The sequence below is a fragment of the Misgurnus anguillicaudatus genome, chromosome 19 (genome assembly GCF_027580225.2).
Source record: "Misgurnus anguillicaudatus chromosome 19, ASM2758022v2, whole genome shotgun sequence".
NCBI lineage: Eukaryota > Metazoa > Chordata > Actinopteri > Cypriniformes > Cobitidae > Misgurnus > Misgurnus anguillicaudatus.
The window spans coordinates 15,926,555-15,942,563 of record NC_073355.2 but is presented as its reverse complement, the minus strand read 5'-3'; the positions used below and the strand labels follow the sequence as shown (position 1 = coordinate 15,942,563).

At 37.6% G+C, this 16,009-nt stretch overlaps 1 protein-coding gene and 1 long non-coding RNA gene across 3 annotated transcripts in view; one reads left to right on the top strand and one right to left on the bottom strand.

Annotated features, from left to right (window-relative positions):
* LOC129431787 (uncharacterized) overlaps positions 1 to 16,009 on the bottom strand; it is a 134,060-nt gene that overhangs the window by 18,557 nt on the left and 99,494 nt on the right. The gene's annotated exons all lie outside the window — the stretch shown is intronic.
* The window catches only part of baiap3 (BAI1 associated protein 3), a 71,666-nt gene that overhangs the window by 24,020 nt on the left and 31,637 nt on the right, over positions 1 to 16,009 (top strand). For both annotated transcript variants that reach the window (XM_055189791.2, XM_055189784.2), the window contains exon 3: positions 13,595 to 13,682. In XM_055189791.2, coding sequence (XP_055045766.2) covers positions 13,595 to 13,682 — 88 coding nt within the window. The remainder of the gene's footprint in view (positions 1 to 13,594; positions 13,683 to 16,009) is intronic.

Sequence of the window (16,009 nt, the reverse complement as noted above, 5' to 3'; positions counted from 1 at the left end):
ATGCACATACAGATTCCGGAAAATCATTGGCAGTGTGAATGAACCAAAAATCAAACGATCCCGGAAAATTCTCAGAGCATTTTCTGTGTATTTTCCTTAATCTCTGTGTGAAAAGGGCTTTGGTAACATGGAGAATAAATAAGTATCACATACAGACCAGGGGTCTCATTTATAAAACTATGCGTAAAATCCTTACTAAAAGTCTAAGTACGCACAAAAGCCAAAAATGGCATATGCCAAAAAAATGCAACAGCAATGTTCCCTTTATAAGTTTCAGATCATCTGCAAGTGTGCGTACATGAATTATCCTCAGGTCCCACCATGCAAGCTCATTCTCTGGTCAAGTTTTTTTCTATAGATCAACCTTTGCGTGGGAACTGTCACGCTTTATATATGAGAACCCAGCAGTTTTATCTGCAAGTTAAACTTTTTTTTTAGAACCATCATTAATTCTTCAGAGTCACAACTTCTCTAGACAGATGACGCCTAAATATGATAATTTTCCAGGGACATACTGTTGTTTTCACAGTGGTGATACAATTACCATCATAAATGGGTGATAATCTTTTCATAGTTCCTCTCTTCATGTAATAAGGGCACAGATTTAATTTTGCATTAACATTTTAATAGGGATGCATAAAATTATTTTTGCATTGATATTGTATGCCGTCAATGGCTTATAAATTAAACATCGGCATCGGACAGATACAGAAAATAATGATATGATTTGCCGACATAAAGACGTGATGATTTTGCACGGCAGCTTACATGTTCGTAAGGAGTGCTTTTAAAAAAATATGTATCCACGATCAGCTTTTACGAAAATATTGTTCCAATCATAATGGTAATAAAACAAGAAACAATCATTTACTCCTGTTGGCTGAAAAGCTTTTGTAGCCTACCTTTCACAAAAAGTTGCATGTATTTAAAGGTGCAATATGTAACTTTTAGAAGGATCTCTTGACAGAAATGCAATATAATATATATTATTAGTGGTGTATAAAAACCGCACATAATAAACTGTATTGTTTTTATTACCTTAGAATGAGTTGTTTTTATCTACATAAATCTTCCATGAAAGTCGCTGTCATGCTTCTACAGTTGCCCTAAACGGACAAACTATTCAATAGAGCGCGTTTTGTCCCGACGTTGTCTTTGACGGTGATGTTTGATGTTTGTCCCTTGGAAAGTAAGCAAGCCGTAGAATTAAAGTTTGCAATTTCACTGCTAAATTCTGCTAAAAAAACACATTACACCTTCAAGTGGTAGAAGACGTGCAGTGTTTTATTATCATTTAATCATTCTTAAAACTTAAAAAAATTTAGTTTTTGCTCAGTTTTGCTGGCTTAGCCTATCGGTATTAGCATTGGATATTGAAAATTTTCAGCATATCAGAAATCAATGTTGTAAATCTTTTAATAATATAAAAGAATAAAAACGTATTAGTGGAGAATCGGGGCAAAAGTAACGCGGGACGAAAGTAACAAAGCGTTTTTCTCTGAGCCCTGATAACATTTGTATTCCAAACTATGACAGCATCTTACATAAACCGTTTTTCGCGTGTAGATCCAGAAAGGTGTTTTCGACTATGATAACTAAATTCCTGGGGCCTCATTTATAAAATGCTGTGTAAAAACCATCCTACATTTGATCTTACGATCATTTATCAAAAATGCGTACATGTGATTCATGAACCAAACGTACACGCAAAAAATTTGCATACCCTTTTCAAATCTATAAATTGCAAATGAACTTGAACTTGTGCACAGCCGAGCAGTTTTAGATCTCCGCCTTTAAAGGCTGCCTTATTAATGTCATAGACATATAAAAGAGCGCTTGTCAATGTTTAAACCAAATTTGAGCAGCAAGATTGGCTTATGTTTCCAAAAACCTGCAGCAATCAGACAAGCAAAAGTGTGTACGTCTGCCCAGACCCTGATGTGGCGCTAATCACTTTTCCACGTCAAAGACAGTTTGTATAAATATGACTTTGCCGTGGATTTTTATGAGAAAACTTTACAACCAAATCTGTGCGTACGCACGCTTTATAAATGAGGCCCCTAAAGCGGTCATTTATTTCTAATAACGCGTTGTGTTTTTCGTTTCATGTGTTAAAGTACTGATCAATCTACAGGTTATTTAGTGACCCTACACATCCTGAAGTTTTACATCTCTGAGGTTTTCAAAATAAAAGTAAATCGTGTTTAAATGTGAGGAGTTTTTTGTCGGGACAAAAGTAACACTTGTTACTTTTTGTCCTGCTGCTAATACTGTTGTACATGTTGAAAATTTATATTATTCTAATTTGATTTAATTTTATTTTTATAGTGTTCAAACAGTGGAAAAAATGTTTTATTTTCAACAATTCAAGTTTGTACTGTTGGTTGCTTTTGAAACATTTGATAAACCTGAATTTTAAAATGAAAATGTAATTTCATAATTTTTTACAATAAATTACAAAGTATGTTTGCAGTTACATATTAACAAGGTCATAGTCATGTATATTTAATAAAAACATGTGTAACACAAAAATCTATCTTGTTTTCGACCCCCCCTGCATGTGGGGTCGAAAGTAACAATTCACCACTTATGTTCAAAGTGAAATTATACTGAAGTCGTTTTACATTTTTACAAAATTCCACCTGGTATTGAAAGAGACCACACTTGTGAGTTATTGAACACAGCAAAAATCTATCTCTCTCTACAACATTATCTTTTAAAATTAAATTTTACTTTTGCCCCCGCTCTCCCCTATATACCAGCCCAGTCTCACGGAGTTGCGTATAAATATCACGAAGTGTAAAAATTGTGCAATACATACACCAAATTCCACTTTGGCGTGCATATGATACGCCAGTCCTTCCCATTCACTTAAACAGTGCATCTTTTTTTGTCATTTTATTTATTGGTTTCTCTTTTTTTTGCTATTTTTTACCATTTTCGCTTGGGTTTAGGGTTAGAACAATTTTTTTATATATAAAAATGACATCCTAACCCAAATCCCAACTCTTACCCCAACTCCAAGCGACCATGGCTTAAATATGGACAAAAACATGGAGAAACCTGTATATTATATAACCTCATTAAGCAAAACAAAAATCAAACCCAAAACCCACCCTAAAATGGTTTAAAAAACAGAAAAAATTTAGAAACCACCAAATAAACCGACAAAAAAAAGATGCACCATTCAAGTGAATGAGAAGGACCGGCGTATCACATGCATGCCAAAGTGGAATTTGGCGTATGTATTGCACGATTTTTACACTTCGTGCTATTTATACGCATCTACGTGAGACTGGGCAGCAGCTACTGTATTTCAAGTGAAAGGCGTGCATGCAATGTTCATCCAGTATTATGTTTTTACCCATATTACAACATCAGGAATATGAAACCCAGAAACATTGATGGCTCATTTTGCACTACACAAATCTTTGCCCGATGCAATTAAGAATAAGTATGTCGTTTCTTGCTAAATAATGCTTGTTATGTGTTGATTGTAACCCTCATTCTCTTAAAACACATAATAATGTACTCGATAATAATGAGCAATAATGTACTTGATGCTGCTGAGGGGTTGAGTCAAGGTAAATCTCACTAGAGTTTCACAGCATGGTGTTTACCATCTGGGTCTCCCACCTTTCTGTGAGCAAGAGCTACCACAATAGACAAAACAATCTGGAGGGCTACTTTTTTGATATAGTCTACTCAAAACGTTTTTTGTTTGCTTGTTGATAATATTTATAGAACGTGCTTTGGCGGCCAACTCTCAGACGCCGTGGGGGCAACTTGGTGCCCACGGCACCATGTTGGAGACCACTGGGTTAGACATTTCATCTCTGACTAGCATTAGTTTGTCAGTTACACCAACATTCACATTTTATTTCATTTCATTTTCAAACCATCAATTGGTATCTCGAATTTATTCATTTTTGAATTTGAATAATCTTCATTGCTTTTGTCCATGGCACCTTTTAAGCTGTCAAGTGTTGCAAGGCTATAAACCAAATCAATAGGAAAAATGTAAGACATAGAGTTTCTATAGATTTACTGGAGCAAAAGCCTTCTGTTTCAGTGTTTTTAATGTCTGAAGATTTCTATTGATCTATTAACTTCCCGCAGATCTTAACAGATGGTGGTATGACAGTCTATGAACAGGCCAGTGACTCATTATGCTCCCAAACGCCTACTACGTCTATACTACATTCATGCTTTGAGTATGAGTCAATCTTGACACGTTGCTCTATCACTTTTCAATTTTATCTCTGTTAAAAATGCGGTACAAGAATGGCCTTTGTGTGGATCATGAAACAATTACCATTCTGGCTGAATGCCGTTTTACAAGGCCTTTTATTATCATTCAAGATTGGTTTTCTCGCAGTTTCTGTGCAGCGCAGCCCGAGCTGGTTTGGTCTCTGCGGTTAGTTAAGAACGAGAATTCGAGCTACTTTGATCTTGACGAAAAAGCACAGTGCATCCCAACACCACATGCTGTAAATATAGCACAGCTATATAAGTGTTTTTTAGTGTTTCTGCCCCTGCTACAAGAAAATAATCTGTTTTTTACCCCATACGGACATGTTTGCGGTTTTAAATGAACAGAAGTGCGTTTGATCAAGATTGCACATCACAAGTCTTTTTGACCTAGATCACTTAGTCATTTAAAGCTACATAACCCAAGTCATGTTCAAAGCTACGGCTTTAACCGTGGTAAACAAAGTCGATTGTTTTTCAGCCGTCTTCTCAGCCTGTCTCGTTTTGATTCCTTTTTCGACTGATTTGAAAGCCGAACGTAATGATGGGCATACGAACCTTGTGGTTTCTATAGCAACCGAAACACGTCTGTTTATCACAGCTGCTCCTAAAATATGAGCTGCTTTATTTTTAATGACTGCACCTCTTCTGTCCAGGAGGGAAAAACACCTGTTACGTGCACAGCTGAACTAAATGGTTGTTTTGCGGTTCATTTGATGTACCCTTCTTCTTTATTGTTTTTTTTTTTTTTGACACATTACAGGAGAATGACTGCTGCCATTGCTGGTCAAACATTACTAGCCGGGGTCAATGAATGTGGTTCAGCTCACTATAGTTGGAACTGACACAATTCAGTTATTCAGCGCTGCTGCCTCTGGCTATATGACTGCCATCATTAGGGTTGCAGGAAGATGTTTGTCTCCTTCATTAGCACCAAAGAGATCTAATACCCTAACCCAGACACTTACTCATTAATATTATGCAAATGATTCGGAGATGCGCAAAGTGTCCTTTTCCTGTGAACTGTATTTACAGGTGACTGTGATTGCAGATTATGGGAGATCTACAGCTCTGCGTGTTTGCAAAAACAGAGAGGTGGGATAAGTGTCAGGGTTTCCCTTATTTGTCAGCTATAGATTAGATCAGACAGTTTGTAATAGCTTTTTGTCTCAGTATTATCTAATAGCGCACCCTAATTTGATTTCAAATTTCGTCACGGATTAGAGAACGGGTCGCGGCTCACGGCGAAATCCAAAGTGGGCAATTTGTCATCGTTTTGATAGGAGGTGGGGGGTTTCTGAGGTGCGCTACACCACAACCTTTTAATATAGCACATCATCACAGGGGTATTTACAGATTTTTTTTGTACCTCCAGGCAAGTCTATCTGTCACTCTTGCGTTAAAGCAGTGTTTCCCAACTTCTGTCATTAAAACCAATACCTTTTAATTTAAGGTCTCCTAGTGTTTACAAGATTGTCCCCATAGTGTGTATGTGAAGTTTTAGCACACAATACCCCATAGATCATTTATTAAAGCATGTTAAAGGGACATAGCACTTTTTTTGAAAATATGCTCATTTTCCAGCTCCACTAGAGTTAAACATTTGATTCTTACCGTTTTGAAATCCATTCAGCTGATCTCCGGGTCTGGCGGTACCACTTTTAGCATTAGCTTAGCATAATCCATTGAATCTGATTAGACCATTAGCATTGCGCTACAAAATAACCAAAGAGTTTCAATATTTTTCCTATTTAAAACTTGACTCTTCTGTAGTTACATCGTGCACTAATACTGACTGAAAATTATACTCTCATTCTGGCGTAATAATCAAGGAATTTGCTGCTGTATCATGGCTGCAACAGGCGTAGTGATATTACGCACTGCCCAAAAATACACCCCTTGGTTATTTTCAATAGCAGGGGATTATTTTTGGGCAATGCGTAATATTACTATTCCTGCTGCAGCCATGTTACATCAGCAAAATCCTTGATTATAACGCCAGAATGAGAGTATACTCCTAACCATATCTGCCTAGAAAATCGCAGCTTTTAATTTTCCTTCTGTCTTAGTACATGATGTAACTACAGAAGAGTCAAGTTTTGAATAGGAAAAATATCGAAACTCTTTGGTTATTTTTTAAAGTGATGCTAATGGTCTAATTAGATTCAATGGATTGTGCTAAGCTATGCTAAAAGTGCGACCCGGAGATCAGCTGAATGGATTCCAAAATTGGTAAGAATCAAATGTTAACTCTAGGGGAGCTGGAAAATGAGCATATTTTCAAAAAAAGTGTAATGTCCCTTTAAAATGGCCATTTGTGAGCAAATGGTAAATAGACTGCATTTATATAGCGCTTTTAACAGACCTATGGCCATCCAAAGCGCTTTACAACTTGCCTCACATTCACCCATTCACTCCCACATTCATACACCGAACGCGGTGTCAGCCATGCAAGGCGTCAGCCAGCTCATCGGGAGCAACTGGGGTTAGGTGTCTTGCTCAAGGACACCTCGACACTTGGTCCAGTGGAGCCGTGGATTGAACCACCAACCTTCCGGTTTGTAGACAACCTACATGAACCACTGAGCCACTGCCGCCCACTGCTCAGTTTTTGTTGCTCTCAGCTTGCTTACAAGAAGAGGGCGGAGTTTCAAGAACTTGTGTTTCAGCAAACAGCCAAGAACAAAGTAGAAGAATTTCACACAGCAAGTCATTAGAGATGTTTAGCTTTATATGTTTGAACCAGTTTAAAAAGTCAGTACAGCTACATTCAGACTAGCAGTAGCAGAGTGACGCGATCTCATTCATTTGAATGGAAGCTTGGCGACTTTCGGCGACACAAACAACAGTGTGAGAATAAAGGGTATGCATTTACGTCACTTTTTCACGTGACCACGCTGGAACTTGCCCTGTTGAGTGGCAATCGTTCAACAAAATGGCTTGTTTTCATAGCGCGCTGCGACAATGCTATTAAAACTGACTATTATTAAGAAAAACATGGATAAAATACAAATACTTGAAAAATATGTTTAAGTAGAAAGTAAAAGCTCTGCTTGATAGTGACCCTAGCAACTTGTCAACCTGTGGTCAGTGGACGTTGGCATGTACAATCTATTTACTTCTCCTTTCTTGCTCTGTCTTTTGCCACTCAGTGGGCGTAACCGCAGTCACTTTCGCCGAGGGTGACGTCACGTGCATACCCTCTATTATGAGCAACTTTCGGGAGCGAATACCAACGAGTAAGCAGTGGAGTTCATGTTATCCGTCTCTCGTCAATTACTGGAGTGGACGTTACTCGTTTGTTTATGACAACCAGATTTAGAAACGCCTCTTTTGATAACAATTCAGCCATCACTGGTTCTTCTATGGCATTGTAAAGCACCTTTATTTTTAAAAGTGACAGCCTGATAATGTCATATTTTGTATCTACTTTTATGTGCTTGAATCATAAGCCTAAATTAAGCTCCTCTTGTATGTAAAAGTGGTTATTTGCCATAGCTACTCTAGCTTGAACTGAATATAAATTGTGTAAATATTGTGATACTTGCATAAGTTTTCATATTAGTGAGAAAATTTACAGCTCGGAGATGCGTCTGTGGCAAAGCAATTAATAGATAATGTTCTAAAACGAATAGAGCCCGCTGTCTGTGCTCTGTACAAATAAATTGAAAATGCCCAGAACGTGACAAACTACAAAAAACAAACAATAATGGTAAATTTGAGATTAAGTGTTTATTTTTAATCTTAAACGCAATGGAGCTGTTTAACCTTATGTTTATAATCACTTTGTTGGAAAACACGCAACAGTAAAAGCCTTGTTGTGTAACATTTGTATAGCTGTGACCGACATCTAAATGACCTGGTTAAGAGTAAGATCTCGTATTATGATGCACGCACACTACTCTGTGAAAAATATGAGAAATATGACTGATTGGCAGCAGCATTAGAAACCAGTGTAATCACATGCAATACGACCCGAAGGGTCCGGATAAAATCAGAGGTAATGAGCTCCATCCAGAATTTTATTTCCTGTTGTGTGGGTAAGATTTACTTTTTATTTTCTGCCTGAACTCTGAAGAATCATTTGTCTCTAAATGTCGCCCTAACCAAAGAATCATTATTACGTACTTAACATTTAATTTTCCATGGCATAAATCTGATTCATTATTACCAAACCATTATTTCTGTTGTGTCTCTAAAGTTCAGACCACAGGATGTGTGTGCACTGCATGTGTGTCAGTAAAAAATAATCTTCATTTTTTGCTCTCCAATATAAGCTTTGAAGTCTGAATAATGAAAATAAACAGTATTGCTAAAATAATGAAAAGCTTCATGGAAAGTCTGTTTCCTAGCAACATAAATGTGGACGGCCAAATAAGCTTTGTGCCTGTTTGTGTGCTTGCATGTGTATTTGTGTGGCACTTGCACTTGTAAGAACCACAGAAGTTGTAATAATCTGTGCCTCCCGTGCAATCACTTTTCAAATAATAACGGCACAGAAATCTTGATAAGCTTTGATTGGAGATGTAAACTACGCAGAGATGGAAAGAGTTCATGACTCTAAACAGCATCCTTACTGGTCTTCATCCATACCCAGAGGAAAAGATTATTGCTTTGTTGTAATTTAGGAGACTTACATTTACATATGCATTTGGCAGACACTTTTATCTGAAGTGACTTACAAGTAGGGGAGAGCGGGTTACAACCTAACGCTTTTTAGTTTTGGGTCAATCTTTAAAAAAATATTTGAGTTTAATTCATTATATTTTTAAACAAGCCACACACACATCTCTGCTACAAATGAACATTTGAAGTTTGTTTCTATTACTTACTATTCATGTACACAAAACATGACAGAAGTGCAAACGTTACAACTTACCCCATATAGGGTTAATTGTAACAGGCAGGGGTTAGTTGTAACACTTGCTAAAAATTAGTTTGCAGGCAAATATTTCAATACTATTTTGTCTATATACTTGAAGTGGATATTGTATATATATCTGTCTATAATAGACAAGTATCCACAATGTATGCATTCATCCAGCCCTTTTCTAACAATAGTTCAATTATAAATGGATACAAATTTCTTAATATGTGAGAAAAAGCCATAACAAAAAAACTTTTTTATATGTGACCCAGTCTGTAAAAACCATACTAAAGTCTCAAAATCAAATTCTGAGATAATGAGCATCAAAGTCTGATTTTAGCCATTCATTTCATTATGATTTCAATCTTTGACGTGACCTTATTCAATCAGTATTAAGGATATGAACAAAAATATATTTGACACACGATTTTTGATAAGAAAGGAACATTTATTTTGTTGGCAGCTAGCTATCATGTGTAGCCTGTTTAAAACAACGGCAAGAATTACGCTAACATTAGTGGTTTTCATAGTGTGCTGAGGGGTTAGTTGTAACACAGCGTAGAGGGCTGCAATGCGAATGTGAAAGTGCCGTTCACCCTGTTTCAAGTTTATGAACGACTTTTGGAAATGTTATTTTAAGGTAAAAAACTCTTTAGTGTTGCTTTAAACAATCATCGAATATGGGTAATTGCATAAATTGACATCCCTAGTTTAAACCATTCAACCCAGCAATGGGTCACAAAGGAACGGACCGAACTGTTGGGTTAAATGAACTCAGAAAATGTTTATATTTGACCCAATAATTGGTTAAAATAACCCAGCATTTTTGGTTAAAACAACACAGGATAGGTTAAATTACACCCAAAAAAATAGTAAATATATTTCAGTATTGTGCGATCTTATTCGTACGTTTTGGTACGATCTGCTTTCACTTAAGTGACGTTGGGTTAGGGCCATGGTTTGGGGGTGGGGCTTCGTTAATGCTTTTTTTCGAAGAATCACGTTTTTGTATAATTCACATTCTATGAATTCATACCAATTAGCCACCCCGTAAAATACAAATTTATGTAAAAGGCTGATAAAATCAATTTCAAGGTGTTGTAAGCACCTATTATATAGGCGTTCTAAGAAATCACACTTGTTTCTGTGACAACCCTAGAGAGTAGCAGGTAATTTAAAATTAATGGTATGCTGCCATAAAAGGGATACCCCCTCAAAAAAAAAAAAAAAACCCACAACTATCATTTATCAAATTATCTTCTTTTGTGTTCTACAGAATAAAGAAACCCATAAAGGTAACAACGTGAGAGTAAGTAAATGATGACAGAATTAAATTGAAAGGTGTGTTTTTTTAAATAGGAGGTGTAGTCAAAATCCAAATGGTCAAAATATAATATGTACTGATTCTCCGTTTCATCTCATTTGTGTGTAGAAGAAAAATTGAGGCAATAACGAGACCTCATTTGTGATTTTTCTTTTATATGGGTAGGAACAAAACAGTCTAGACAGTCCTAGATTAATCAGACAATTATGTAATATGCTTTCCCATGTGAGTGTATATTTATAAATGGATGCAAGCAGACTCTGTCACCCCCAATTCATCTCTTGAGGGAATCCCATAAGAGGCGCAGGTATCTAATGCGCACCTGCTGTGATGGTGTTGATAAAGAAATGGACTGAATAAAAATGAAAGATGGGGGATCTGACAGCTGTATGGCCATATTAATGCATTCCTCCACACTCCGCTGAAGTCAGGCAGGGCAGAACGGGGGAGATGGGCGATATTCCCTAGGTGCTCCGGTCTGCCAACCAATCCCGCGTTGAACGTGCTATCATCACCATGACGACGGGGTCTGAAAAATTAGCAAGTGGCAGGGGTCGAGGAGTTCACCCTGCTCTGCTGGAGAAGCATGTCCCCCCTCTCCGGACTGCCTCGCGATACCATAAATGAAGTTGGACAGTGTGAAAGAGGCTTGGTCAGAAGCATCAGAATGCAATTGTATACTTGTTGCATCGATGATGTTTCAACAGTGTGGCAGCAGCTCTAATGAGGACCGAAAACGTCCATCATCATCTCATCTCCACGGAGGCTGTTTCTCCCAGACGTGCTTCAAGCTGTTGATTTTCAGGCTTGTCGGAGGATGCGCTGGCCTGTCACCTCAGTCCCCAGCGTTTTGTAGATGAACTCAAAGCAACAAGGTCCTTAACAAATTCAGCAATCTGCTGTCAATGTTCCTCGCCATGTTTGTTTGTTTTGCTCGGCTGAGCTGCATCTGCTTTTTGAGCCCATTCTTAAGATGTGTAAAGTATTAGACATCCTGCTAAAAAGAGAGACGAGCATCGACTGGCATGAACTTCCGTGCACTTCAGGTTGGGTTATGTCGTTTTAGCTGGTTTCAGCTGGTTTTATAATGTGTTTGGCCAATCAGATCACAACTGGACGAGAGAGAGACATTATTGTTCACATCTGGAGTTTTAATCCATCTCTAATGTTCACTTTCGACCTCTTCTGTCCTGAATACTTTGAGGGGATAGTCTATGTATGAGTCCCTCTGCTTTCGTTCAAACATAAGCAGGAGAAATGATGGGTTTAAATCATAGACTGTTGTCATCAATGGCAAAATTAGCTATATAAACTCACCTAAAGGATTATTGTGAACATCATACTAATACTGTTTTTGACCCCCTTTCGCCTTCAGAACTGCCTACGTGGCATTGATTCAACAAAGAGCTGAAAGCATTCTTTAGAAATATTGGCCCATATTGATAGGATAGCATCTTGCAGTTGATGGAGATTTGTGGGATGCACATCCAGGGCACGGAGCTCCCGTTCCACCACATCCCAAAGATGCTCTATTGGGTTGAGATCAGGTGACTGTGGGGGCCATTTTAGTACAGTGAACTCATTATCATGTTCAAGAAACCAATTTGAAATGATTCGAGCTTTGTGCCATGGTGCATTATCCTGCTTCAAGTAGCCATCAGAGGATGGGTACATGGTGGTCATAAAGGGATGGACATGGTCAGAAACAATGCTCAGGTAGGCCGTGGCACTTAAACGACGCACAATTGGCACTAAGGGGCCTAAAGTGTGCCAAGAAAACATCCCCCACACCATTACACCACCACCACCAGCCTGCACAGTGGTAACAAGGCATGATGGATCCATGTTTTCATTCTGTTTACATCAAATTCTGACTCTATCTTCTGAATGTCTCAACAGAAATCTCGACTCATCCAACCAGGCAACATTTTTCCAGTCTCCAACTGTCCAATTTTGTTGAGCTTGTGCAAATTGTAACCCTTTTTTTTCTATTGTAGTGGAGATGAGTGGTACCTGTTGGGGTCTTCTGCTGTTGTGGCCCATCCTGCTCAGGGTTGTGCGTGTTGTGGCTTCACGGATGCTTTGCTGCATGCCTCACGAGTGGTTATTTCAGTCAAAGTTGCTCTTCTATCAGCTTAAATCGGTCGGCCCGTTCTCCTCTGGCCTCCAGCATCAACAAGGCATTTTCGCCCACAGGACTGACGCATACTGGATGTTTTTCCCTTTTCGCACCATTCTTTGTAAACTCTAAAAATGGTTGTGCGTGAAAATCCCAGTAACTGAGCCAATTGTGAAATACTCAGATCGGCCCGTCTGGCACCAACAACCATGCCACGCTCAAAATTGCTTAAATCACCTTTCTTTCCCATTCTGACATTCAGTTTGGAGTTCAGGAGATTGTCTTGACCAGGACCACACCCCTAAATGCATTTAAGCAACTGCCATTTGATTGGTTGATTAGATAATTGCATTCATGAGTAATTGAACAGGTGCTCCTAATAATCCTTTAGGTGAGTGCATTAATTAGGACATTAATTAGGCGTTTAAAGGCGGAGATCTGAAACTGCTCAGCTGCACTCAAGTGCAAGATCATTTGCGATATATAGATTTTAAATCTACATTTTATAAATGAGGCCATTGTTGTCGTGTGAAGTTACCATAAGTCGCATATGAAAAGATGTGATCTGTTGTTTTTGTCTGTATCTTTTCAGCATTTTCTTTTAACTTTACTGAAGTGCTTTAATTTTTCAGCGTGAAAAATCATGTTTTTAAACTGTGGCCATTGTCTGAAAGGGAAATCGGCATGTTAATTTGTGCTCATCTTGTCACATATGTCAACACCGCTCTCAATTTCAGCATAAATTTGACAATTTGACAGTTTATTACCACTTCCACATTTATCTATGGTCAAGTAATTACATGTCAACCGAAACACATATTTACTGGCTGCCTGCCACCGAATCAGCTCATCTTGTTAGTGTGAATGAGCATAAATTCACTACACTCTATGGATGCGATACAGCGCAAATGCTCAGGAACCAAGCGCTCTAGATTCTGTTGGTAGGGAAACTCCTTTTGAAGGCACATTGCATAATTAAAGATAAACAAGAACGAGATGTTTCACGACTGAACTGATCCATCTCTATTTGCAGGGTTGCCAGGGGAAACGGGGAGTTCTTTGATCGCATGAATAAAATCCTCCAGAAACAGGATAGTCTGCTGTCTGCTGGCCAAACTGAGGTAACCACATTCTTCAAAAGATTCACCACACCCCATCCCATCTTTTAAAAAAAATTTGATTCCCTCTCTTCTGCGCATTGCTTTTCTTTCTTCTGTGCATTGATTGAGAGCAAAAGTGTGAGGTTGAATATTATATATCAGCTATTATAGAGAAGCAGCACCCTTCTCGCTCTTATTAAGACAACATCAGGGTTAATGTGCTTGAATAAGATGTTTATTAAAGAGCTTCCTCTCCCACTGATCTAACAGTCAATGTTGAAAGAGCAGCAATCAGTGCTGCCTGATTTATGATGATAAAAGTCATTACCACTTACAGTGAGTTACTGTATACTTACTGGAGAAGGACTTTGCAGATGTTTATAGTCTAATTCCAACAAGTAATGTATATAAATATGTTTTTCATATCTTTAAACTCAACGATTACTTTATTGGGAAATGATATAAACATTGATGGCACATCCTTTAAAAGCAGTTGTGGATGCTATTCAGTACCATGAATTGTAATTTTATTTAAAAAGCACTTCACGTCACTTATACTTTTGTGTGCTGTCTTGCATGAACTGCACACCTTAAGGCACGCCACAACATTTCATTTGGATAAAGGTCAGGTCTTTGACGTGGAAATGTGGCGTCATTCTGCACCTTTGCCTTGTGCTTATTTATGGTCATTATGACTAATGGCGGATGACCCTCACGCTATAAAGGTTCACCAATTAGATTTACTGCCAGGCTTTACAGTAAGAAGACAATATAATTCCTCCAGAACCTTGATGCGACGGCGGAAACAATACGAGTAAATGTCATCCAATGTGAAAAACAAATGCGACTTGACCTGCAGTAGATGGCACACAATAAAGAACAAATGTGAATGGGAGAGTAAAGCAGGATGAACGTGATGCAGAATAAAATACAATGCGGAGAGTAATTAAGAGAAAACATTAGTCGAGCTGTACTATTGTGAGATACAGGCTACAATTAGAGTTCATTATGCCCACAATGACAGCAAGCTACTGTATCCACTTCTGAGGCTGTAAATCATGATACTCCCACCACCATATGGCACGTCTGATGTGAGGTTTCAATGTCGGAATTCACCATTTTGCTGTGGATGAAAATAACCTCTGTCATTTATGCTCTAAAATGAGTTCCTCATTTACCTCACGTCTCTGATATGATTTTCTGCAGCTGTTTGCGTGATTTTAGTTTTCTGTGATAAAGATGTTCTTTTCGGTGAATCCCAAACCTAATAACTTTTCTCTGTTGTGAATTTATGAACACTGACAGTCAGTGCTAGTAAATTGTTGATTATCTTGGGCTTTCTTGAGATATTCAGAATTTTTTTTCATTTTGTTAATGGCTAATGGATAAAACCGTAATAGTTCTTGAAAGAATAAAGGGGTATCTTGAAACTCTTTCCACCACCAAGAACACCTTTGTTTTTAGTAATGGGATTGGTAACATTTCTAGCCTCATTATCCTTACGTGCTGTGATACCATGGTACATTGATAGGTATCAGATGGTAATATTATGGTACTAAATGAATACCATGTGGGTCAAAACACAATACTGGTCCAAAATAGATGCTATAATACCAGTAAAGGGTCAATTTTTAGAAATTAGAGATCTGAAAGTTAAACAAATAAACTTTCCATTGATGTATGCGAAAATCTGGAATCTGAGGTTGCAAAAAATCGGAATATTGAGAAAATCGGCATTAAAGTCGTCCAGATGAAGTCCTTAGCAACCGCATTCACTGACAAAAATAAATGTTTTGATATATTTAAAGTAGGAAATTTCCAAAATATTTTCATGGAACATGATGTTTACTTAATTCTTTCCTTGCCATTGACGAGTTTTCGCGTCAATTAAGAGAAAACGTTTGTATAAAAAACGTGTTCCTGACGAATTTTTATGTTAATCTGCAATACCGCTGCAATTACCTAATTCATGAAAAAACTGAAGCCAAAACGTTATTTACTAATGTTAAATTCTGTGTATGTTTTGATAATCATTCTGAATCTGATCTCTAACAAATTTCCTTCACAAAAATGCAATTATTTCAGCTTTTTGCAAAAAAAATATTTTTAAAGAAAAATACCCACACTGAAAAAAAATGATTCATTGAATTTAATCAATTTTTTTAAGGTAAGTGGTTGCAATCAATTTATTTTAGCCTAAATAAATTGATTGCAACCACTTACCTTAAAAAAATGTATTAAATTCAATCTACGGTAAGTTACCGGCAACCCAGCTGCAATTTCTACTGATTTTTTTTCAGTGTACGTTTAGCATGAGAAAACAACTCTCAAACTGTGTTATTAAGTAA